The 26,144-nt window shown below is 53.4% G+C and overlaps 1 protein-coding gene across 4 annotated transcripts; it reads left to right on the forward strand.

The window, feature by feature from the left end:
• Window positions 1-26,144, forward strand: LOC137788990 (golgin subfamily B member 1-like). Of its 4 annotated transcripts, none has more exons than XM_068582214.1 (29): window positions 1-217; window positions 777-836; window positions 1,392-1,550; window positions 2,464-2,589; window positions 2,666-2,779; window positions 3,014-3,172; window positions 3,486-3,647; window positions 3,733-3,855; window positions 3,973-4,086; window positions 4,439-4,718; window positions 5,040-5,155; window positions 5,710-5,827; window positions 5,958-6,049; window positions 6,149-6,305; window positions 8,920-9,008; window positions 9,431-9,554; window positions 10,525-10,658; window positions 11,993-12,102; window positions 12,189-12,357; window positions 12,455-12,559; window positions 12,685-23,154; window positions 23,433-23,512; window positions 23,621-23,657; window positions 23,800-23,937; window positions 24,060-24,176; window positions 24,275-24,372; window positions 24,760-24,849; window positions 24,959-25,058; window positions 25,139-26,144. In XM_068582214.1, the coding sequence occupies exons 2-29, from the start codon at window positions 792-794 to the stop codon at window positions 25,295-25,297; spliced, it is 13,785 nt and encodes a 4,594-aa protein (XP_068438315.1). In that variant the 5' UTR covers window positions 1-217; window positions 777-791; the 3' UTR covers window positions 25,298-26,144. The 4 variants fall into 4 exon arrangements, with proteins under 4 accessions (XP_068438315.1, XP_068438340.1, XP_068438331.1 ...); XM_068582239.1 differs by having other exon boundaries at window positions 9,431-9,521; XM_068582230.1 differs by having other exon boundaries at window positions 3,489-3,647.

Genomic DNA, 26,144 nt, shown 5'->3' on the forward strand with positions numbered 1-26,144 from the left:
TTTCTAGCCGACGATAATTAACACAAACACACACACAAAAAGCATTACTTCCGGGATCTGTCACCACGACCGCAGTGCGCATGCGCGTCGTTGCACTTCGGTTCTTCTGTTGACAAACGTGACCCTCCGATGTCCGTCTCTCTCCGGATTGCATCAAAATGTCGCTCCGCGGGGTCGCGTCGTGTTGCGTCGACTCTTCATGACGCCGCTGAATCCGGTAAGAACTTAAAAAAGTGACATTATGGATCGCGCGCGAGCTAAATCCATCAGGTGGACAGTCAAACATGATCAGCTTAGCATGTAGCGAGATAGCTAGCTGGCGTCAAACGCAGCGTCCCGAGGCTCTTCTTCTGGCGTGACCGGGTCGTAGCGTGGTGCTATAGCTCGCTACACCTGTGCTACACAGGCGCTACCTTTGCTACCTGTGCTCGGCGTTCACCTGGACGCCACGACCACTTTTTAGCCCGACACAACCACTCGGGGAGAGCGAGTTTACGTGTGTTACGTCAGATAACACCCATTTACGGCTCGTGTTCTTCATCATGAGCACGCGCAGTTTGCTTGTGCTTTAGGTGAACTGGTGCGAGCGACAGGACCAGTTTGACCTGATTACACTGCGTTTTTATAAACATGGAGTCACACCTGGTTTTATAAACATTTAGTTGGTTCGTAACGATGACAAACCAGAGAAACCCTAAACGGACACACTGCTGATAAAATGGATACTTTTCTGTCTTCTGAATAATTTAGTGTGTGTGTGTGTGTGTGTGTGTTAGGTCTAAACTGACACCATGCTGAAGTGGCTTTCCGGTGAGGAGGGCGAGCCGGGCCCTGCAGTGAGTACACCTGAATCATTGTATTCCTTCTTGCTCTCATCACCGGTATGTGTTTACTGGTAGTCTGTGTCTAGCACAACGATCTTTTCATTCAAAAGTAGTTTCCACAACCTGTCATCCGTCGCGGTTTCTGATCGGCCGAGTACACAAATTACACGCAGAGAGACTGACAACAGATGTTTTCCTTCTGCTCTCCTGCTGCAGCAGCTTAATGGGCTGAAAGGAGAAACACCAGAGAAGCTTTGCAGCGTTTCATGTGCAGAGAGACTGCTGAGCACAGCAGAGAGAGCAGACACACACTTCCTGTGGGGGGGCGGGGTCCTGTTGTTATTGCCCTTCAGCCCATATTCCTATCTGCATATCGGATCTAGCTGAGAACACAGGAGGTTTATGTAGACAAACACGTTGACTGGGAGTCTCTTAGAACAGTATACGGGGCGAGGGAGGTGAAGCCGAGGAGATGAAGGCCACTGTTCCCTAAACGCTCCGTTTTTAAAATGTCCGAACAGATACAAAGTCACCAAAGCTTCCCCTCCCTCCTCCTACCCCCCTCAGGGTCCAGGCTCCCCCCGCGCTGCCGGCGGCGGCGAGGTCGTCGTCGCCGTGGAGGAGATGGCCGAGCGGCTCTCCCAGACCGAGCGGCTCGTCACTCAGCTGAAGGAGTTGATCCGAGAGAAAGACGCAGCGCTTCACTCCAAAGACGACCAGATGAAGGTGAGGACCAGGCACGATGAGGTCATCACGAGCACCTCTGATACGATGACGTCATCATGAGCACCTCTCATGTGAGGACCAGACACAATTACGTCATCATGAGCACCTCTTATGTGAGGACCAAACAAGATGACCTCATCATGAGCACCTCTTATGTGAGAACCAGAAACGATGACCTCATCATGAGCACCTCTTATGTGAGGACCAGACACGATGACATCATCATGAGCACCTCTTACGTGAGAACCAGAAACGATGACCTTATGTGAGGACCAGACACGATGACATCATCATGAGCACCTCCTATGTGAGGACCAGAAACGATGACGTCATCATGAACACCTCATCATATTCCAGTCAGCTTGTACTTGCACCACTGACGTGATAATCTAACGTGTTTTTAACATGTTTTTTGCACTACCTGCGCTCTTGGGGCTCTGATCTCTCCCTCTGATCCGGCTCTTCAGACACAACCCGGGTCTGGTTAACTATTAAACCCTCGAAGTCAAAGTCTGACACGACAATAAAGACAGGAATGTGTGTGTTCCTTTGTGAGAGGAGCTGAGCGCTGGGAGCTTTGGCCGAAACCAGTAAAGGAAATATCCCAAAACAAATAAAGCTTTTGTTCCAACTTGTTTACAACCAGAGTTTCAGCGTAAGCTTTAAAAGTTACCGAACACACACACGCACACACACACACGATAAATGTGGCTATTGTTAGCACTCGCAGCTGTTCTGATAGCAGCTGGTGGAAGCAGCTTTTAACGCCTCCAGCAGCCGCAGATAACGGACATTTGATTCATTGATTGTTCTCAAATATAACAAATACATCTCTTAAAAAAGACCCCCACACACGAGCATACACACAGACACACACCCTTTAGCGTGAGGTAAAGGCCTGGCTGCCCCGCAGGTGGAGAAGGAGTCGTGGGAGTCCCGGCTGTCTAAGCTGCGTCTGCAAAACAAGGCCAAGGTGACCTCTCTGACCTCCCAGCTGGAGGAGCTGCAGCAACAGCAGGGAGGCACACCGAGCAAGAAGGTGAAGCACACACACATTCAATGAAGTAGTTCTGACAGCATGAAGCGGTTCTGACAGCATGAAGTGGTTCTGACAGCAGGGCTCAGAGGGAGGAGAGCAGGCCAGCCGGGGGAAGATCGTCCTGCTGAAGAAGAAGCTGGAGGACGTGGAGCAGCAGCTGGCTGTGAGGCGAGAGGAGCTGCAGCTGCAGGTGAGCAGTGAAGGACTGAAGCCCAGTTCACTCTCTGGTGAGGCGGGTACGACGTACACGACCCTGCTCACGTCTCTGGGGGTTCAACAAACACAAACAATTAGTTTTGTACATGTTTTAGAAACAGGAAGTCTCATTTCAGTCAATATTTTGGAGCCAAGTGAAATATTTTTTGGGATATGTTTTAAAATTTGTGTTTTCTAACGAAAGGCCGGTTGCTAATTATTTCTATAGCGCAAGGAGGCGGAGGCGCAGCGGCAGCGCGGCGAGGAAATGGACGCCATGCTGGCGGAGAGGGACAGGAAGCTGGCGGAGAAGGAGGCCTACATCATTCACCTGCAGGGGGCGCTGGCCGGAGACCAGCCGCCCGCCACGCCGGCACCGCAGCAGCAGGTCAGGACGCGGCACACACACGCACACGAGGACGAGCACACAGACACACACTCATGCACACGCTTCTCCTGCTAATCTAGAGATTAGCAGGAGAAGAAGATCATTCTCAAATAATCTAGATCTGGAGGGATTTTTTTCAATTGAAAAATTTAAACAAATATTTTGTCATTTACTTATAAACATTACAATTTTACATTTATTTGTATTTCTTAAGTCTTTTTTATTTCATTTTTATTTTACAAAATAAAAAAAGTCCTGGTGATCTGGTTCAAAGTCCTGAGATCCACTGGTCAACATGTGTGAACCCTGTCAGCAGGCGGAGGAGCTGCAGCTGCTGGTGCAGAGCCTCACCAGGAAGGTGGGGGAGGCGGAGGAGCGCTTCAGTCTGCTGCAGGAGCAGGCGGCCGGCCTCCAGGAGCTGCTGGCCTCCGAAAAGGACCAGTTCCTCCACAAGGAGAACATGTACAAGCAGAACGTAGGTTCCCCCGCACGGTTTCTGTGACACGCTGCGGCCGCCCCGGGTCCCATGATGCATCCTGTTTGTTTGTTTGTTGTTGTAGATCCAGACCTTCAAAGACATCATCATCCAGAAGGACCAGCAGCTGCTGGAGGTCCGCCAGATGCACGAGCAGGAACTCTTCAGGCTGGCAGCCAAGTCTGACGCCAGCAACGACCTGGACCAGGTACTCACTCACTCACTCACTTATTTACTCATCCACACATTCACTCACTCACTCACTTACTCACTCATTCACATTCTCATCATAGTGTCTAACCCTGTGAGGTCACTTCCTCCTCAGCTGTTGAAGGCTCTGAAGCAGAAGCTCCATGAGAAGGAGGAGGTGCTTCTGGGTAAAACGCAGGTCATTGACGTTCTCCAGGGAGAAGTGGACGGCCGGGACCAACAGATAAAGGTCAGGGGTCAATTTATTTATATATATATATCTCAAATTTTTTATTTTTTTATTTATATTTTATATATTTTTTAATTAATTAATTAATTAATTAATTAATTAATTAATATATATATATATATTTTTTTATTTTTATATATATATATATTTTTTTTTAATATATATATATATATATTTTTTATATATATATATATATATATATATATATATATATATGTATATGTAAAAAATAAAAAAATAAAAAAACGAAATATATTACTATAACAAAGTAAAAGTACAACATTTAGAATATTTGATGGTTCAAACTGACCCAATATGCCCCGCCCACCCTCATATGCCCCGCCCATCACAGGACCTGGTGGAGCGTCTCCGGCGGCTGCACGTGGAGCGAGAGAGCCTGGCGTCCAAGATGGAGGCGGAGAAGCACGTGATGCGAGCGCAGCTCCGCGACCTGATGGAGAAGCAGCAGGCGGAGGCCCAGCGGGCCGCTGAGCAGCACCGGGCCCAGATGGACCGGGCCCAGCACGAGCTCCTGGGACAGCTGGACGAGCTCAGGAGGGCCTCGGACCCCCGGGCTCCCGAGAGCGGGCCCCCGGAGCCGGCCTCCGTCCACAGGATCGCCGAGCTGGAAGGTTGGTGCTCCTTTACTCAGAAGACATTCAGGGGAAAGGTCTCCTTCACTGTGATTGTGAATAGTGTTTTAAACAAAAAAAGAAAATTTACTTGCAGATTTTCATATAGCTTTGTTTTATTTATTTTTTTAAATCAAGATTTTTACTCCTATTTAGCGTTTTATCCCAAAAAAAAATTTGTTCTAAAAAAATAAATAAAAACATGACTTTCTCTCTCAATCTCTCAATACATCTGGTAATCTCATAATCTCAACCCATGCAAAGCGTTGGTTTCTCGTGGAAGCCGCGGCGCTCACATCGTTTGATCTTAAATGTTCGCAGCTCGGTCGAAGCAGAAGACGGAGGAAGCCGGCAGGTCGGAGGCCAAGTTCCTGAAGATGAAGGCGTGGTCTAAGTCCAGGATCCGGCAGCTGGAGGAGGAGCTGAAGAAGAGCCAGGTGAGGCGATGAAGGGGTGAATGTTGAACTAGCATAACTATGTGCGCACGATGACGTCACAGATATTATTCACACAGCTGAGACCAAACAAATATAAAGGTCTTTAAAATCTACCTCTACTGTAAAACTTTAAAAACAGTTTTATTGTCAAATTTTTCACATTTCCAATTATTAATTATTTTTTTTTTGAAGATTTTTTGGGGAGTTTATAAAAATCTTTTTTTTAATTAAATTTAAAAAAAAAATGTTTGCTTTGATTTTTTTATTTTCATCAGTGAAGATTGTATAAATATTTAGCAGCCAAATATTTTACAGAATATGCAACCTCATTGTTTAATTCTAACACATTTAATACTTTATTAACTTTAAACAAACCCTGTGAAGAAAGAAGTAAAGTAGTTTATGAATATGAGCGATCTGAGATTACAGATTATAACGTCTCCAGTGGAGGTTATTTCATCAGTTTAGTGGTTACGCCTCCAGTCTGATGGTCGCCACCTGGTGGTGAGGAGGGTGGTGCGGCTCAGAGTGTAACCTGCTCCTTTCCCCTGCAGGCGGGGGTCGCTCCCCCGGACCTGACCGGCCTGCGGGGTCGCGTCACGGCGCTGGAGGAGGAGCGGGAGGAGAACCTCTGGAAGGTGGAGCAGTACGAGGAGCTCAAGGCCAAGAACGGTACCCGAAGGAACCCTGAAAGAACCTGCAGTGTCATCGGTGTGACGCCAAAATACACTGTGTGTGTGTGTGTGTGTGTGTGTGTGTGTGTGTGTGTGTGTGTGTGTGTGTGTGTGTGTGTGTCTGCTAGACATGCTGGAGGCCAAGCTGGTGGTGTATGAGGAGCAGCAGAGGAGCCTCCAAGCGGACCTGGAGCAGTTCACCAAGAGGGCTGCCTCTCAGGTCCCGCCCCTTTTTCTTTTATGTATTTACATTTATATATCTCCGCCTCCTCGCCGTCGGCGCTCCGGTGACGCTCCCTCCTTCTCCGTCCGCTTCCAGGCCAGCGAGTCCGGCAGCGCCGACGAGGCCCAGAACCAGAACCAGGTGCTGGAGTGGCAGGAGATGGTGACGGAGGCGGCCGGCGCCCGGGACCGGGCCCGCGAGGAGAAGGCGTCCATGGCGCTGCGCATCAGCCACCTGGAGGAGGAGCGAGAGGGTGAGCGGTCGTCCTCATGCTCTCACCTCATGCTCTCACTTCATGCTCTCACTTCATGCTCTCACCTGCTCAAACTTAGGTAGTTCTGATTATGTAGTGACTTAAATCTCCGTGACTCGACTTCTCCATCGCTCCGTCTTTAAGCTGCTGAGTTCATGAATGATCCGATGAGCAGTGAACTCGGTGTCCGGGTGTCCTGGCAGAGGACGGCTGTGTCCTCGTCCTGGGCTTTACCGAGGACCTGATCAAAGGGTCAAGGGTCAGAGGTCGTCGCTCACGCACAGACTTTAAAACATGTCAAAGTTTTAGATTTTTAAATTCCAAGTCGTTTTTTTTAAATTTTGTAAATTTAATTTTCTTTTGTATTTTTTTGATTTTTCTAAATTCATTTGAGATCTCTTTTGTTTTTTTTTAGATTTTTATTTTCTTTGTTTGATCTTGTTTAATTTTTTTTCGGATTTCTTTAGGAGTAAAAACAAATAATAAGAAAGTAATTCAACTAGTTCAAAGACCTGTCATTGAGGATGACATATTCCATGTTAAAGATTCATAAAAGAGAATACTGTAAACAATCCAGAGTCTTTTTAAATCATATTTAAAGGTAAAATCATAAACGCTCGATAAAGAATCCTAGCTTATTTTTTTTAAATAACCTTTTCATTACTACTAGCTTTATTTATGACAGTGGCAGATAAAAGTCTCCACTATTGTTGTTATTATTATTGTTATCCAAGTTACTTTCAACTTGTGTTTATCTTAAATATTCAGCTTTAAATAATATTTGTTTGGCGTTTTCTCTCCCACTCGTGATCCTCCGAGAAACAGCAGCAATCCAACAGCCATAAATCGCGTTAATTTAACCACAATGACACAAAAATTGCACCAACATCTGTTTTCTTTTTGCCTTTTTTTGCCAAGCTTTTTATTTGTAAACCCCAAAAGGAGATTTGAAATGCAGCCACTCCCCTCATGTCTCATATCCACACACGAGTGTTCCTCTGTTGTCTGAACATTACTTTCTTTTTCTCATTTCCCTCCCCCGCCCTTGCCGAGCGAGCGTTTGGTCCCCTCCTCCCCTCCCCACTCTCCTGCCCCGCTCCAGGGATGGGAGCAGCCAATCAGAGCGGTTTCCCATCAGTTTTGTGCATGCAGGTTTCCCCCCCACCTCGGTGCCGCTCGCTCGCTGTACTGCCGGCCGCTCGCCCTGACGTCACCTTTCGGTCTTTTGGAGAGCGGCCGGCAGTACAGTGGCAGGCCGCCGCCTTAGAGTCCGCCATTTTATTTTCTCCATTCTTCCCCGTCTCCTGTGTTGTTCCTCTGTTCCTTCACCTTCTCCATCCTCCTGCTTCCTTTTGATTTGTGGTGTGGACAAACTAAAATGACAATAACCTGCTGACAACGACCACGACTCTGTCTCTCTCTGCCGTGGTGGAGGCGCTCACTCTCTCTCCTGACCACCAGGGGGCGACTCCTCTGGTTGTATAGAAGTCTATGCTTCATGCATTAAAGCTGGATTTTCTCTCCTGACCACCAGGGGGCGACTCCTCTGGTTGTATAGAAGTCTATGCTTCATGCGTTAAAGCTGGATTTTCTCTCCTGACCACCAGAGGGCGACTCCTCTGGTTGTATAGAAGTCTATGCTTCATGCGTTAAAGCTGGATTTTCTCTCCTGACCACCAGGGAGCGACTCTTTTGGTTGTATAGAAGTCTCTGAGAAAATGACAACTTCTTTCTAGGCTTATTGTTATATTATAGTAACATATAATATTATAATTTATAAGAGCAGACGACTCATATTTTTGTCTTCCTGACTCATCTCTACAGTTCTTCTATAAATAATCTCAGTAATAATCTCAGTAGTGGTTGTTGTTGAGATGATGATCTATGAATGCTCATGTCTGTAGTCTGCTCCTCTGCTGTCACCCTGAACTCCCTTAACCTTTAACCCCCTTAACCTTTAACCTTTAACCCCCTCACCCAGCCTCTCTTTATGCCCCTCCCTTTGCTCTAAGCTCCACCCCCCTTCCTACACACCCAAATCAGCCTGCTGTCACAAAACAGATGGGAACTCATCTGCTCCGCCCTGCTCGGTCCCGTTCTATGCTCCCTCTAAACTGAGCAGGGGCCACGCCCCCTTCCTCTCACGCCGCTTGGCCACGCCCCCTTCTTCACATGCCGCTTGACCACGCCCCCTTCCTCTCACGCCCCTTTCCTTCCACGCCGCTTGGCCTCCTCGTCTCCCGCGTGTTTGATTTCCTCTGCTACGCAAATTAGATGCATGCTGAGAATGTTGCTCTCTCTCTCTCTCTCTCTCTCTCTCTCTCTCTCTCTCTCTCTCTCTCTCTCTCTCTTTCCCTCCGTCTCTGTTGTGCCTGAAGTTGTTTTCTTGTAAACAGTTAGTTTGTGTTGTTGTCGTCTCTTCGTTCACCACGCGCTCCACCTGTTCTCGTTGTGTGTCTTCGAGCGTCCCTCTTCTTTCACTCTGCCTCATCCTGTCCTCCTCTCATCCCTCCATCCCTCCATCATTCACCCTCGACCCAACCCCAACACCCCTCTCCCTGTGGCACAAAACTGATTGAGGATGACTGGTTCTTTCCTGGCTGCTCCGATCCAGCACTGGCCAGCCGGCAGCAGGAGCTGGAGGAGCAGCTGACTCGGCACCGGGCCGGCAAGATGGCGGCGCCGGCCCGGCGCAGCCTGCAGGTAGGCGGAGTTTAAATAACGCTGCAGCTGTTGGTGGAGGAGGCAGGAAGACAGTCTGAAGGAGAGAGTTCGACTGCACAGTAAGAAAGCAGGAAGTAGGTAGTAGGAGCTAGTAGTACTAGTACTACTACTACTATCGGTAGTAGTACTAGTAGTAGTAGTAGTAGTACTAGTAGTAGTAGTAGTAGTAGTAGTAGTAGTAGACTCAGAAATGAGCAGGGGCCACACATTTGGTGTTTGTAACAGGCTCAGCTAAAACCAGGTTTAGATGAGACCAAGATCAGATGAGACCAAGATCAGATGAGACCAAGATCAGATGAGACCAGGTTCAGATGAGACCAGGTTCAGATGAGACCAGGTTTAGATGAGACCAGGCCCAGGAGGAGTTCAGGTCTCTGTGTAAAGACCTCCTCTCCCTCCAGGAGGACTTTGAGTTTGACGGACAGGCCTCGTTCCAGGACCCGCGGAGCCCCTCTGAAGCCACGCCCCCGATGGAGGGAGAGAACATGGGAGGTTGGTGGCCCGAGCACAGTTCCCCCGACACAGGTGTGAGGCCGCCGGTGACGCCGGCATGCGCACGTTCACCCGTTCACCCGTCACCCTGTTTTGGAGGGTTCACCCTCGCGCTCCAAACCTCATTTGGTGTTTGGATTGTTGGCTGTCGTTTGTATCCCCCCCGCCCCCCCTCCTTTTTTTCATTTAAGCTCCTCACACATTTGTTTAAACTCTGGGACAATTGGTGTAACCCCAGGAGAGAGAGAGAGACTCACTCATCATTGGTGCATCCTCGTGGTCACGGTGTCTGGACGTGGTGCATGCTGGTTGAGCTGCAGAGTGTTTGGTTTGTTGGGATCGGCGCGGCGGGTTTTTGTGAGATGAATGAATGAATGAATGAATGAAGGTGTCTGGATGAAGAGATCCGTGGTAAGTTTGTTTTCTTCTTTTTTATTGTGTGCATGTTCTGCTCTTTTTCTTTCTTCATTTCCTCTCATCTTGTCTTTGTTTGCCTTCTCGTCACGATAAAAACAAAAAAAAATACCTCGGCGGTTGTTGTGATTACCAACGATTTAAACCAGTGGTTTTCAAACTGTTTAATGCCTCTGCGCCCCACTAGAGGGCCGCACCCCACCTGTAATACTGCTGCGCCCCACTAGAGGGCCGCACCCCACCTGTAATACTGCTGCGCCCCACTAGAGGGCCGCACCCCACCTGTAATACTGCTGCGCCCCACGAGAGGACCGTGCCCCACCTGTATTACCTCTGCGCCCCACTAGGGGGTCGCGCCCCACACTTTGAGAACTACTGGATTAGTTTGGTTTTCTCGCTGATGTACTTTGTTGGTTGTTCGTGGTGTTTTATTTCACAGCCTGTCTTCTATCTATATCTATATCTACGTTATAGATATAGAAATATAGACAGTCTGTCTTCTACAGCCTGCCTTTGGCTCCGCCTCTTTGCCTCAGACTCCTCCTCTTTGCCTCTGACTCCGCCTCTTTGCCTTTGACTCCGCCTCCAGAGGGCCTGCGGTCCGTCGTGGAGGAGCTGGAGCTGGAGAGGAACCAGCTGCAGGAGCAGATCCTGAGTCTGGAGGAGCGCTGCCAGGACCTGGAGGACCGGCTGCAGCTCCAGGCCCGGATCGAGTCCTTACAGGTAAAAACCTCAGGTGTTCCCACCCGGAGGAAAATCCTCTTAGTGGATTAATTTGCATGGCCCCGCCCCCTCTAGGACCAGGGTTTAGTAACGAGCCCTTCTAACGCAGGTGACGTTTGATGTAGATGACGATGAGCAGCCATGTTGGGTATCCCAGGTGTGTTGGTGTGTGTGTGTGTTGTTGTGCGTGTGTGTGTGTGTGTGCGTGACGGCTAACGGTGTGGTGTGCTCGTCTAATCTCGACAACCTTCTGGTTTTTCCACTCGCTGGGTGTCGTCATCACTCTTAATGAATTAAAGGGACAGTACGGACGTTCATAAGTGTGTTTTATGAGGTACTTCTACACACTCTGTGTTTTACTGCAGTAAATGAAGTAATGTTCTGCTGTGGACGTATTTTAGAGTAAAATAATATATATATCCGTTAAAGTGAACGCATTATATTAATCTTGCTGTCAAAACTGAAGCTGTTTTGTATGGAAATCCATTTACGCCACACAAAAATAAGTCATAATTGTGACAACAAAAAATCATAATAATGACAACAATTAAATGAAAAAAATATATATATATATTTTGAAATAAAATGAAAAAAATAAATGTCATGACAAAAAGAAAAAAAAGTCTAAATGATGATATAGTAAAAAATAAATTGTCATGACTTTTTTTTGTCAACTGTTTTTTTTGTCGACTGTTTGGTCCTACTTTTTTTTGTCCTACTTTTTTTTGTTGGCGTAAATGTGCTTCCTTAGTTATGTGCTCTTGAAAAACACCAGACTCCATTTAAAAAAAACACCATTTAACCTCACAAATCACAGGAGCTGCTGTTCTACTGCTGAATCCATCACTAGCTTATGTGTGTAGCTTGTGTGTTTTGTTGTGGGACTTTGATGTTTTAAAGGGTTAATTTTGAGTCACCAAAGTCACACAATAACATAAACACACTAACAGATGGAGTCAGCAGTGAACCAGCAGCTTGCGAGCTCTGAGAGGTTAAATCAGTGTTTTTATGAATGGAGTCTGGTGTGTTTGCAGAGCGCAGAGATAACGGCTTTACTCACCGTCATAAAAGATAGAGGTGATAATATTGTAAATAAAGTGTCTATTTAAACTGATATAGATTATTTTTAGCATCATGACTTTTCTCTATCAACTGCAGTAAAACCCGTAGAAGAAGAAGCCCACAAACACACTGCTAAACATCACTTTTGTCCCTTTTTAAATTTTTAAACTGTCAAAAATGGTGACTCTTAAAGTCCACTACTTCCACATAGACGGGTCTAGAAACTCTAGAATCGTCGTGCGTGTCCTGATCCGTCTTTTCTCTCCGGGCAGACCGAGTCGGAGCGTCTTCAGGGTCAGCTGTCCGGCCTCCGGCTCCAGCAGAGCCGCGACGCAGAGAACCACCAGCTGCTGGTCGGCGGCCTCAACGAGCAGCTGAAGGGGTGAGCTTGCGTCCGGACGCTTCTTTAGATTTAAAGAAGTAGTTTTTTGACCCGGTCGATGTGCTCCTCATCCTCCTCCTCCTCAGCCTGAGCAGCACGCAGGAGTGCCTGGAGAGCTCGCTCATCGAGAAGGAGAACACGCTGGCCAAGACGTCGGAGAAGCTGCAGCTCATCGACGACCTGCGGGAGTCTCTGGGCCAAAAGGAGATCCAGTGCAAGGACGCGTCCGAGAAGCTGCTTCAGGCCGAGCATGCCGTGAGAGCCGCGCCTCCTCGTCCTCGTTAGCGAGCTATCGTATTGTTCTGCGGTTAGTTCATCTTTGTTCTGTTTTGTTGCCCCCCTCTCCCCGCAGCTGGAGAACGTCTCCAGGAAGTGCAGCGGCTCGGAGAAGCGCTGCACCGAGTTGAAGGCGGAGGTGGCGGAGGTCACGCAGAAGCTGAGCGCGCTGAAGGAGAAGGTGGGTCACGGCCCCTCGGTGGGTTCAGGGGTTCGAGTCCCAGTGAGCGTCTCTCTCTCTCTTATACGGTTTTGCACGAGTGATGACAATCTTTTTTTTCTCTTTTTTAATCTTCTAATTTCCAGACGCAGAAGCAGGAAGTCGCCATCGAGACGTTACAGACGGAGCTGGACCAGACGACCGAGGAGCTGGACAAACTGAACTCCGCCCACCTGCAGGAGCGAGCCCAGCTCATCCACGACCTGCAGGGCTGCGAGCGCGAGATGGACCGCCTGAAAGACGCGCTGCTGGACAAGGAGGAGGAGCTGCGGACGCTCTCGGGGAACGTGGCGGAGCACGCGGAGCGGCTGGCGGCGCTGAAGCTCGAGCTCGAGCTCAAGGACGAGAGCCTGGTCCGCGCAGAAGACGCGCTGAGCAAAGCGGAGCGGGAGGCCGCCGCCGCCAGAGAGTCTCAGACGACGGACCAGCGGGAGCTGGCGGAGAAGGCGAAGGACGCCGAGGCGGAGGTGGAGCGCCTGACCCAGCGGAGCGAAGAGGACGAGCGAACCATCCGGGAGCTGCGGGGCGAGATTCAGAAGCAGCTCGCCAGCCACCAAACCTACGTCTCCGAGAGCGAGACGCGCATCGCTTCCCTCGGAGAGCAACTGGCCGCGTCCGTGCAGCAGCAGCAGCAGCGGGCGGAGGACGGCGACGCCGGCAGCGAGCAGCTTCGGCAGCAGCTCAGCGAGAGAGAGCAGACGCACGAACGAGAGCTGAAGTCCGTCAAGGACGAGCAGAACAAACTGCTGGAGAAGCACGGCGGTGAAATGCGGGCGTTGTCCGAGCGGCTGGAGGAGCAGACGCGGCGGGAGGAGCTCGTCCGAGGGGAGATTCGGGAGAAACTGGAAACCATCGAGACGCTGGAGAACCAGCTGAAGGCGGCCGGCGAACGTGCCGAGGCCGAGAGGCGGAGACTCGACGACGAGCTGCGAGAGCGGGACGCCGAGAAGGAGAAGCTGAGCGGCGAGCTCAAAGGCAAGACCGAGCACGTCTCCAAGCTGAAGAGTCTGGTGAAGAGCGCGAAGGCGGAGAAGAAGCAGCTGCAGGACAGAGCCAACGGGCTGACGGAGGAGCTGCGGCGGCAGAAGCAGGACGCGGAGGAGCTCGGCGGGAAGATGGCGTCCGCTCTAGAGCTCAACCGCACGCTCGAGATGCAAGCGGCCGTTCTCGCAGAGGAGAAGGAGCGGCTGGAGCTGGACGTCGCCGGGAGCGCGGCGCTGACGCTGGAGAGGGATTCCCTGCGGCGCGACGTGTCCTCGCTGCAGACGAAGCTGTCGCAAAGCGACGCGGCCGTCGAGGAGCTGCGGAGGGACAAGGAGGACTTGACGCGAGCGCTCGACCAAAGCTCGAGCGCCGGCGCCGAGATCCTACTGGCGAAGACCAACGAGTGCGGCGACCTCAGCCGGCTGCTCCGGGAGAGGGAGGAGGAGGCGGAGCGGCTCCGGCGGGACCAACGGTCCCAGACGGAGGCCCAGCAGGTCCAGGAGGCGCAGCTGCAGGAGGCGCTGTCTCTGCTTCGGGAGCGGGAAGCCGGCCTGGAGGCCGCGCTGAAGGAGAAGGAGGCGGCGCTGGCGGAGGAGCGGGAGGGGAGCCTGCGTTTGCGCGGCGAGGTCGCGGAACGGGAGAACGCCGTCACCGAGCTGCGAGCCGAAGCCGCTTCATTGCATGAGGAGCGCTCGCGGCTCCGCCAGCTGAACGAAGAGCGAGAGGAAGCGCTGAGGGACGCGGCGGGAAGCAACGAGCGGCTGCAGGAGGAGCTGGAACGGAGCAGGGAGTCGGTGTCCCGACTGACCGCCGAGAGGAGCTCACTGCTGGAACAACACGCCGAGCTCCAGATCCAAACCTCCGAGAATCAGAAGATGATCGACGGCCTGTTGAGGGAGAAGGAGGCGCTCGCCTCTGCGGAGGAGGGATTGAAAAAGATCCTTGAGGAAAGCGAGCGCTCGAACTCGGCGCGTCTGCTGGAGAAAGCGAGCGACTGCGCCTCCATGTCGACAACGTTACGGGAGAGGGAGGCGCAGCTGGAGGCTCTGCGAGAGCGAGCCGGCGTACTCGACGCGTCGCTGAACGAGAGGCAGAACCAGCTGCTGCAGCTCCGGGATACGGTGTCGGCGTTGCAGGAGCAAGGGGTCGCGCTGAAGGCCGGGCTGCTGGAGAAGGACGCCGCGCTTCAGCGGGAAGCGGAGGAGGGTCGCGTCCGCCGGGAGGAGGTCGCGGCGCTGAAGGCACTCGTGTCGCAGAGCGAGGAGCGGAGGGAGGCCGAGGCCGTCGCGCTGAACGACGGCCTGCGGGCGCTGACCGAGCGGAACGCGAGAGTCGAGTCTGAGCTTCAGAAGACGCTGACGGAGTCGTCCGGGGCGAGCGAAGAGGTCGAGCGTCTCAAAGCGGCGGTCCGCGACGCGGACGCCAAACTCCAGGCGGCGCACTCAGAGAGGGAGGGGCTCAACTCGGCCGTGCGAGGAAAAGAAGACTCCCTGAGACAGCAGGAGCATCTGATCCAGCAGCTGACCGGCAAGATCGCTGAGCAGGAGCAGCAGCTGGAGCGGAGGGCGCTCGACGACGCCGGTTCAAGTGAAAAGGCGTCGGCGCTCGAGGAGTCTATCCGTGAACTCAGAGGACAAGTCGAAGGCCTTTCTTCAGAGTCTTCCCTACTGAGAAATGCTTTGGCGGAAAAAGAACAGCAGAGTGTTGACTATCGGGCTCAAGTTGAGCGTCTCAGGTCCAGCCTACAATCCAAAGAGGCCGAGTGTGAGGGCTTACAACAACGGGCTTCCCTTCTCGAAGAGTCGGTCACGACGCTCGACGGCAGCCTCAGATTACTGACGTCCGAGGCGGAGGATCTGAAAAAGGCCTTGGAAGAGAAAGAGGCGGCTCTCTCGGACCGAGCGAAGTCTCTTCAGGACGCTCAGAGGAGAGCCGACGAGGCGTCGCTCTTCAAGACCCAGTTCGTGGAAAGCGCGGAGTCGGTGTCGCGGCTTCAGAGTCAAATCCAGCTCCTGTCGGCCGAGTCCGGAAACCTCAAAACGTCGGCGGAGGAAACGCAGAGCGCGTTCGACAACCTCCGGGAGAAGTACGGCGTTAGCTTAGAGGAGCTGCGCGACGCGAGGGAGCGGCTCTCCCAAGCGACCGCCGAGGCCTCCGACCTCCGGACGTCGCTGGAGGACGCCGGCGTCGAACGTTGGACGGCGACCGCCACGATAGAAGCGCTGAGAGGCCAGTTATCTCTGAGCCAAGACCTGAACGCCGCTCTTTCGAAGGAAAAGGACGAAGCGTTGGCTTCCCATCAGGCCGGCGTGTCGCTGCTGACCGTAGAACTGGAGCGACTCAAGTCGCAGCATCTTCACGTCGTGGCGAAGATGAACGCGCTCACAGAGAACCTGGAGCAGAGGGAGATGGCGCTCCACGCCATCAACAGCCAGTACACGTCGCAGGCCAAACAGGCGTCCCAGCTGGTCTCCGAAATGCAGAAGCTGGAACAGCAGAACAAGCGGCTGAGCGAGGAGATGGGCCTGTCGAAGGAGGAGCACCAGAGGCGCCTCGAGGCCGCCGGCCGCGAGAACTCGCTTTTGCAGGAGCAGCTCGGGAAACATCTCGCGGAGAGGGAGGAGCTGGAGAGGAGGCACCGCCAGGCGTCGCAGGTCCAGATGGAGCGGCAGTCCAGCAGCCTGAGCCGAGCGACGGACAGCCTGCAAGCCGAGGTTAGTGCCAAAGACGAGGAGGTTTCTCGGTTAAAAGAAAACATTGAAAAGATAGAGCAGGTCCTGCAGGACTCTGAGAAAGAGTGGCTGTTAGTTCTGGAGAGGGAGAAGCAGGATAAGAAGCTGCTCGCGGAGCAATTGAACAGCGTTGAAAACGAAATGAAATCCAAAGACGTTAAAGTCGACGCTCTGAAGGGAGACCTGGACGGCTTGCAGGAGAAGCTGGCCGAGGCCTCCGCCGCCATCGGCCGGGGGTCCGATCAGCTGTGCGCCAAAGAGTCGGAGGCGTCGGCGTCCAGGGTCCAGCTGGAGAAGGTGTTGGCGTCCGTCCAGGAGAAGGAGAACGTCAACGTCGGTTTGCGACGAGCTCTGAGAGCCGCAGAACGCGATCTGCAGAAACTCGTGGCGAAAAAGAACGACGGCGGCGGCGACAACCAGGAGTCCTCTGTGTCCGAGGGATCGGCCGCTTCTTTACAAGACGCGATCAAACGAGTGGAAGAAAGCCATCGCTCCGAGGTCGACGCCTTGAGGGAGGAGTTGGAGGGAAGCGTCGGGCAGTTGCAGACGGCACGGGACGCGCTCAATAGAGCGGAGAGCAGTGACGACGAGAGGAACCAACAGATCGCTCTTTTGAAGCAGGCGGCGGAGCGTCTGCAGACTCGACTCGACGCCGAGGTGGAGACGGGGAAGGAAGCCGCCGCCAAACACTCGTCCACACGCAGAGAGTCGCAAGCGAAGGACGAGCGGCTCGACCGGATGAGCATTCAGGTGGCTCAGCAGAAGGAGCTACTCGCCGGACTCAGTCAGCAGTTGAGGGATAGAGACGCGTCCATCGGCCAACTCATCGAAGCCGCCTCAAGCGAGAGAATGAAACTCGGTGAGGAAAGAAAGTCTCTGGCGGAGCGGCTGGAAAGCCTCGAGCGGGAACGCGAAGCCTCCGCGAAGAGGCTGGAGGAGTCGGAGGAACGTCTGTCGCGCTCGCTGAGTGAAATCGAGGCAAAGGAGTCTGAGAAGCTCGAGCTGGTCGACAGAAACGACGAGCTGACGGGCGAACTGGCCACGGTGGCGAAGGAGAGAGACGCGGTGAAGAAGAAGCTCCAAGCGGCTCTCGTCGTGAGGAAGGACCTGCTGAAAAAGATCGAACGGCACGAAAACCAAAAAGAAGAGAGCGAGAACGCTAAAAGCGAGGTTTCGCTTTTACGGGACGAATTGGAAGCGGTGGCGAGTCGAGCTCAGGCCGCCGCAGAAAAGAATCAAGAGAACGTTTCTCTCCTAGAGAGGACGCTCCTGGAGAAGGAAGGAGAGATTCTTCGACTCCAAACAGAAAGTGAAAGCCTCGTGGAGCAATTGGAAACTGAGATGCGAACGTTACGAGCGGCGTGCGACGAGAAGGAAGCTTGTTTGTCGGAGGCCGTGTGGACGCTGACGGAGAAAAGCTCGCTGCTGGAGCAGCTGCAGGCCGCAGCCGCCGAGAGGGAGGACGCGTTCGAGCGAGACCGGACCGGCTGGCTGCGGAGATCGGAAGAGCTGCAAAAGGAAATCGAGTCGTACAAAGAAGACTCTAAGGACAAATCTTCCTCCGCCGCCGCCGATCTGGAGAGCGAGCTCGCGCAGACGAAGCTTGAAAAGGCGAAGATCCAGAAGAAGGCCCAGGCCGCTTTGCTGGCACGCAAAGAGACGCTGAAGAAAGCCCAAGAGCAGGAGAGGAAGTGGACCCAGGAACTGGCCGACCTAAAGGACGACTACAAGGCTCTACTGGAGCGGCGCTGCCAGCAGACCAACGAGCTGAACGCCGTCCAGTTGGAACTTGACGAGAAGGTCCGGGAGCTGGAGGAACTCCGGAGGAGGTCTTCGTCCAATCGAGACGAGCTGGACGAGTTGAGACGGCTCGTCGAGGAGAGGGATGGAACCCTACAGGACCTGAAGGTGTCTCTGGCGGAGAAAGAGAGCCGGTGCCGTGCTCTGTCCAACGCGCAGGCGCAGCTTGAAGATGTGCAATCCAAATTTGAGAGCGTGTGTCTCGAGGTGGCGAGTAAAGACGAGGCTCTGGCAGTCGCGGAGAGAAGAGCCGACGCGCTGAAACTCGACCTTCAGGTGGCGGAAAGTCGCTTGGAGAAAGCTCACGCGGAAGAATTTCAGAAATATCAGGAAGAGATTCAAGTCACTGAGCTGAAGAGCCAGCAGGAGAAGCAAGCGCTGTTGAATGAGCTGGAGCGCATGCACGCACACGAGGACAAGTATCACCTCTTGTTGGCGCAAAACAATTCCGTTTTGGAGAAAAGTGACCAGATGAAAGAGGAACTAGAGGCTCTAGCGTCACAGAAATCCTTGGAGGTTTTGGCCGTCCGACAGACCGCGGCGGAAACGGAGCAGCGGCTCAGCGACGACAAAAATGTTTTGACCGAGGAGCTCGAGAAAGCCCAGCGGCATTGTTCTGAAACCCGAACGGAGTTGGATTCGTTAAAGCAGGACAAGGAGCATTATCTCAGATTGATCGGTGAACTCGGAGACGAGCTGACGGCACTGAAGGAGAACGCCAAGGAGTCTCGAACCGTCCAATGGATTGAAGGGAACGAAGCGCTCTCCTGTTCGTCCTGCAGATGTGCGGAAAACTTTGAAGAGAAACTAAAGCAGAGAGACGACGCCTTGTCGCTTTCTCAGGCTCAAGTTTCAGAAAGGGAAGGACTAATATCTGCGCTCGAATCGCAGTTGCAGCACCAAATCAAAACGCACGAAAGTGCCATCGAAAAGATGAGAACGGAGGCCGCCGAGCTTCAGACGTCTGGGGACGATCGGGCCGGCGGCCAGAGCAAAGCCGCCCTCGTGACCAGGAGGCTTCAAGCTGCTTTAGTTTCCAGGAAGGAGCTCCTGAGGGAAAACGCAACCCTCAAAGAGGAAGCGGGAAAGCTGTCGGCCGAACGCGACGCCAGAGAAGCCGAGTGCCGCTCTCTGGAATCGTCGGCGATGGAGTTGAAACAGCGGAACGAGCAGCTGGAAAGCGCCGTATCGTCTCTGACCAGGGAGAAGGACGAGCTCCGCGGCGAGGCGGACAGCGTCTTCGCCGATAACCGAAGCCTCTCGGCCGCCTGCGAGAGCTTGAAGCTGACCATCGAAAGCGTCACGCAGCAGAAGGAAGCCTTCGCCTGCCAGCTGGAGTCTCTGAAAGACTCGCAGACGGATGAGCTGTCCGCGTGGAAGTCGAAGCACGGCGAGCTGAAGCAAGACTACGAGTCTCTCCTCCGGGCTTACGAGAACGTGAGCAGCGAAATGGATAAGATGAGGCAGCTCCTGGAGGGAGCGAAGCGAGAGCGGCAGGAAGCCCTCCGAAAAGTCCACAGCCGGGAGGCCGAGATGGAGATCCTAGACGAGCGAGCTCGAGAGGCGGAGGAAGAGAACGAAAGGATTAAGGAGAAGATGCGGGAGTTCTCCAAAGAGAAGCGGCAGAAGATGGAGCAGCTGGAGGAGGAGAATCAGAAAATGAGAAAAGAGCTGACTGAGCTCGAAGAACACCACAAAGCGACCAACAATGAGGACCAACAATGGGAAGCGGAGACCCGCAGACTCGGAGAGAAGCTCACGGAATCGGAGGCTGAAAATAACCGACTGTCAGAAAAGCTTGAAGAGGCTCGCCGTTGGTTGGAGGAGAAGCACTCAGAATCAAACGCGTACGCAAGCAACATGCAGCTCAAACTCGACGAAGCGCTCACCTTGAATAATTCACTGACGGCCCAGATCGAGGCCCAGAAAACCGAACTCGGAGCTCAGTTGGAAATCGACGGTCTGTTACAAAAGGAGAAGCAACATCTTTGTGAAAGATTCGAGAGGTTACAGAACGACCACGAACTGCAGCTGGGAAAGAAAGACGATGACGTGAAGAAGCTCAAGGAGGTCATTGACAAACGCGCCCAAGAGAGCATCAGCCTGAATGAGAAGGTGAGGATCTTAGAGGATGACAAGTCCCTTTTGCAGGAGGAGCTTGAAAACTTCCAAGAGGCTTCCGACAAGGTGAAGAACGAAAACGAACATCTGGAAACCGTGATTCAGAAGAACGCCGAGAGGCTCGACGAACTGAGCGAGTCCGTCGCGGCTTTGCAAACCCAAAACGCGCAGCTGTCCTCTCAGCTGGCAGCGAGCAAAGAGACGAGCGGTCGGGTCCGCCAGGAGAAAGAGGCGGAGCAGCTCAAGCTGGTTCGGGAGTTCGAGGAGAAGCTCAAGACGGTTCAGAGAGGCAGCGAGGGCTCCAAGAACGTGACGAAAGAACTGCAGGAGCTGCTCAGAGAAAAGCACCGGGAGATCAAACACCTGCAGCAGAACTGCATCCAGTACCAGGAGGTTATCCTGGATTTCGAGAGCGCGGCAAAGAGCTCGAGCTCGGCCCGTGAACACCTGGAGAGAGAGCTGAAGAAGAGCTCCGAGCGAACGTCGGCTTCGGAGGAGAGACGTTGGCTGGTGGAAGCCGAGATGGCGGAGCAGGCGGAGCTCCTCCGGGAGGCGACGGAGAAGATCCTGAGGGTGGAGTCTGAACGAGACCAGCTGGCTCTGGACATCTCGCGGGAAAGTCGCGAAGCAGAGGATCACAACACCCCGGCTTTATCGCCGACTGTCGATGAGAGACAATTCAATTCCTATTTGGAGGATCAGTTGGCTCTACAGCAGCAGATAGAGGACCTGAAAGAGCTCAAGGACAAAGAGAGTCAAAAGGTGCACGAGCTGAGGCAGCGCTCGGACTCTCAGGATCTGCAGATGGACGCGCTGAAGAGGTCGGCCGAGACGACCGAGGCCAAGCTGTCCGCCCTGACCGCCGCTCCTCAAGGCGTGGAGGCTTCCGGACGCTGGGACGATCTGTACCAGAAGACGCTGCACGAGAAGGACAGCCAGCTCCTGGAGCAGGGCTTCGTCATCAAGCGGTTTCTGGAGGACATGAGGGTGAAGGACAAGGAGGCGAACGAGCTCCGGGTGACCAAGTCACGGCTGGAGAGGACCCTCGGCGAATACTCGGTCGCCGCCGCCGCACAGCAGCGGCAGCTGTTCCTGCTGAGCGCGAGCAACGCCGAGCTGTCCGACGGCGCCGAGCTCGCGGCCGTGCGGGCGAGGGAGCTCGCCGCTCGCGCCCAGAGACTCGAGCAGGACAAGAGCGCTCTGAACCGACTGCTCGCCGACAAGGAGGGCGAGGTTTCCCGAACGCGGCTGAACTTGCAGCAGGTGGAGAAGACGAGCGCGGAGGCGGACGCTCGGCTGCTCCTCCTGCAGTCTCTGAACGACCGACTCCGAGCCGACTTCGAGAAGCAGGAGGGCGTTTCCCTGCAGCTGAAAACGCTCCTCCACGGCAAAGACGCCGAGATCTCCTCCCTGCTGTCCTGCAGAGACGGACAGACGTCCGGCTATCTGGAACAACTGCAAGCCAACCACCGCGCCCAGGTGGCCGTGTACGAGGACAGGCTGGCGTCCTCGCGTTACCAGAGGGAGAAGGCCGACAAGGAGCTGAGAGGCCTCGAAGCCACGGTGAGAAACCTGCAAATTAAAGCCAACCGGTCGATCCAGGAGAAGGAGCAGGCCTCCGAGAAGATGGAGTCGTTCAAGAACTCCATGGTGTCTCTGCAGAGCGAACGGGAGCGTCTGGCGTCCGAGTACAGGATCCTCGAAGCAAAGAGCCAGTTGGGGTTGAAGGGGAAAGACGAGGAAGGCGGCGCCACCAAAGGCCTCAAACACGAGATACGGAAGCTGTTGCATCAAATGGACGATCTCAACTCTGAAAACGCCATGCTCCGGGCTCAGCTCGTCCGCTACAGGGAGGATCTGAACCAGGTTTTATTCCTGAAGGACAACCAGCAGAAGGTGCTGCTGAAGAAGCAGCAGGACGTGATCAAAGATCTGGAAAACCAAAAAGCGGCGGCCGAGAAACAGCTCGCAGAGTCTCGGTCGGAACTCCGAAAGGAAGTTGAGGCGAGTCGTGTTTTAAGCGCAGAGACGTCTCAACTCAAGGCTCAGGTTTCCAGTCTGGAGGCGGACGCGTTGACTTTCAAACAAGAAAGAGCCGCGACCGACGAAGGCAAGGTGATCGCCGATTTGCGGGAAGCGGTCGCGGCCAAAGCAGCCGAATGCAACAACCTCCAGCAAAAGCTTCTTTCGCAGAAGGTCCGAGCCGACGAGCTGAGGGACAAAATGCAGCAGGTCGAGAAGGACACGGACAAAAGCTTGTCAGAAGCTGAGGACAAGTACAATGGCGAGCTGGACGCCTTCGAGCGCGAGGCCGAGCTCACGAGAACCGCCCGGGAGACGGCGGATCTCCGGACGGAGGAGCTCGCCGGAGAGCTGCTGGAGATGGAGCGGCGGCTGTCGGAGGCCACGACGCAGAGCAGAGACGCCCGGGCCCAGAGCGAATCCATGCGCGGCGCCATGGCCGCGCTGCAGAACGACCGGGACCAGCTCATTCAAGACTTCAAGGTCCTCAGAAACGGGTACGATGAGGAGCTCCGAGAGGCTCGGGCGTCCCTGAGCAAGGCGGAGCGCGGCCTGCGGGACGCCGCGTCCGACCTAGCGGCGTCCGCCAAGGAGCGGGACGTCTTCGCCCGGACGGCGTCCGGCATGAAGAGCAAAGACGCGCACACGGAGCTGAGCCGGCTGCTGGAGGAGCTGTCGGGGGAGCTGTCGGCCAAGGAGAGGGAAGCCAAGCGGGTCGCGCTGGAGAACGAGGCACTCGGCCGGCAGCTGTCTGCGTTCTCCAGATCCATGGCCAGTCTGCAGAACGACCGCGAGCGGCTGATGGACGAGTTGGCCGGGGCCAAGAGGGCCATCGAGTCCAGGCAAGGGTCGAGCCCGGAGGCGGGAAGGTCCGACGGGAGAGATGGAGACGGGCTGGTAAGTGGAGTCCACGCGGCCGTGGGGTTTAAGTTGTTTGGCTGCTCGCTGTCACTTCACCTCTTTGTTGCATCGAGCAGAAAGAAAGCATGCGGCCTTTAGGCCGGTTGGTTTCATACATCACGGCTTTGACTTGCATGGTGGGGGTTTGTGTGTTTGTGTGTGTGTGTGTGTGTGTGTGTGTGTGTTGGGATGCTCATGTGTCTGTGAAGTTCAGTCTAACGGCATTTAGTTCAGGAGGAAGAGGAGTTTCATCTTCATGACCGTTGTCGTTGCAGGAAACGAGACAGAAGACGGACGAGCTGCAGCAGAGCGGAGCGAAGACGACCGGCGACCAGCTGGGATCCACACACCGGAGGTAGAGGAAGTGCAGCCGTGTGCTCGATTGTTTGGCAGATTAAACAGTTTACGGAGGATTATTATATTTTACTATCGTACTAAAGCTTTCACTGTTCCTATTTTGTAGATCCGACACGGAGAGGAAGGACGCGCTGCCGGTCGAGGTAGAGAGACTGCTGCGTTTGACTCTTGTTTTAAGTCTAAAAAAAGACTATTTTTCTCTCTTTAGGTGTTTTCCTTTTGGCTGATAAAAGCTTAAACCGTTCCGTTTTCCATCTTTTTTCTTTTCCCGCTTTGCCTCAACAGGGCTCGGTGGTTCTGGGCGGAGCCAACGAGGCGGTGAGGCGCTTGGAGGCGGAGAAGCTCCGGCTGCACGGAGACCTGCAGCGCTGCCTGATGGAGATCCAGCAGCGGGACCAGTACTACCAGCAGCTCAACCTGAAGGTACGCCAGCGGCCGAGCTCTCCCACGCCCCTCAAACGCAGCACGACCAGCGTTGTTGTCATGCTGATTGCTGCGCTTTCTGCAGACTGAGAATGAAAAGCGTATCTTTCTCTCCTCTCCAGATGCAGCAGGCGGTGGAGGAGAAAGGTGCGGCTGCAGCTCAGTTGAGGGCCATCTCCCAAACCCTGAGGGACAGCGAGGACCGCTGCCACTGGCTGGAGGACCAGGTTCAGACTCAGGTAGACGGTCCACAGGTGTCCCATGTACCGCCCCGCCCCTCCCCTCTTGTCTCTGCTCTTAGAGGAGCGTACCTGTAATGCTGCGTCTCTACCACCAGGGGTCGGTGTTTGCTGAGGATGCACCCGGAGCCCCTCAGGAGAGGAGCAGCGACGCGGCCGCGGCCGAACCCGCCGAGAACACGCTGCTACGAGAGCGGTGAGGGTCACTGGCTCTCTGGGACATTAGAAACAATAGAAAACAATAGAAACATTAGAGACGTAAGAACAATAGAAAGATTGAAACAATAGAGAGATTAGAAACAATTTAAAGACAGAAACATTAGAAACATTAGAAAGATAGAAACATTGAAACATTAGAAACATAGAAACATTTGTTTCTAATGTTTCTAATAGAAACATTGAAACATCAAAACATTTGAAACATTGAAACTTAAAAACATAGAAACAGAAATGATAGAAACATTAGAAACATAGAAACATTAGAAACATTGCAACTTTAAAAACATAGAAACAGAAACGATAGAAACATTAGAAACATAGAAAGATAGAAACATAACTTGACGTTTCCTCCTCGTTGCTTCAGGCTGTTTGAGTTGGAGCAGATTCTGACTGCAGAGAGAACGAGGAGAGAGACGGCTGAGGAGGCGCTGCGCCTCACTGAGGACGCCAAGAGGTCACACACACACACACACACACACACACACACACACACACACACCGTAACCCTCGACGTCGTTGTAGTGTTGCGTGCGGCCTGTAGAGTGACGGCGTTGTGGTTGCAGCGCCTGCAGAGACCCGGCGAGGGACTTCAGCATCGAGATGGAGGCGGAGGAGGAGTGGCAGCTCAGCCTGGACCCCGGCCAGCCGCTGCTCTCACGGAAGGTGCGCTCTGACTTCCTGCCGCGTGGCGTTCTCTCCTCCGGACGGCGTCTCACTGACCGCCCGTGTGTTTGTGCCTGCAGGTGAAGGGCGGCGCGGCGGCGTGCCGGCGCTGGCTCCGGGGGCGGAGCCTCTACTTCTCGCGGCTGCTGACGGGCCGCGCCCGCTCTCGCTACTTCTTCCTGTTCTACCTGTTCACGCTGCACCTGCTGCTGCTCATGTGCCTCACCGGAGCCCTGTAGACACACACACACACACACACACACACACAGGGGGGTTGCCGCATGACTGTGGTCCTCCTGGTGTTGCAAAGCATGCTGGGACATCAACAGGCACACAGAGCGTCACCGGCATGTTGAGCACCATCGTGTTGCTGGACAGAATGTAACGCCCCCTTTTTTAAATTCCTTTCTCTTTACTTACAGCAGGTGTGTTTTTCTTTAAGCGTTCTCGGTGATCGAGCCTTAAACGTGAGATTCTTAAAGCAGCGCCGACAGCTCCGTTGGCTCCGTTGTCTGGAGTTGCCTCAGACAGAAGTTGCCTCAGAAGTTGCAGGAAGCCATGCCCGCCTCTCAACACTACTCGTTGCTCATGTTGCACATAATCGCGACGCTGAGTTCAAACTATGCACTGAAGCTCCAAATAAATGTCTAAATGTTAATCTCATATATATATATAGATATAGATATAAGCTCTGAAGCACTACGACACACACACACACGCACACGCACACACACTGCTCCCTTTAAACTGAGAAGCCAAAAAGGCGTCCGCGCCGTCATCTCACCCGTTTGGGGGCGTGTCCTCGTGGTCATTAAGTTAAAGAAAGAACTCACTGTATTGATGGGTTTACGTATTTATGTGCTCACGCCCGTGAGCACGCTCGTGCTGGTAGAAGCGACTCTTCTGTCGGGTTCTGATGTACATAAAGATAATAAATGAAGCGGTGAAATCAATAAATCTATTTATGAGGAAGATGCTGACAGAACGTTCAGGTGGATATTTTTCTAAGAGACCTTCCGGTGCAGGAAACGTGTCATCGCACCCTTTCATTCATCTGCAGAGACATTTAATAAAAAGCTCATCCAA

Source organism: Clinocottus analis, unplaced genomic scaffold (assembly GCF_023055335.1).
Source record: "Clinocottus analis isolate CAN_PGR_092001 unplaced genomic scaffold, fCliAna1.0.p SCAF_10, whole genome shotgun sequence".
NCBI classification, from domain to species: domain Eukaryota; kingdom Metazoa; phylum Chordata; class Actinopteri; order Perciformes; family Cottidae; genus Clinocottus; species Clinocottus analis.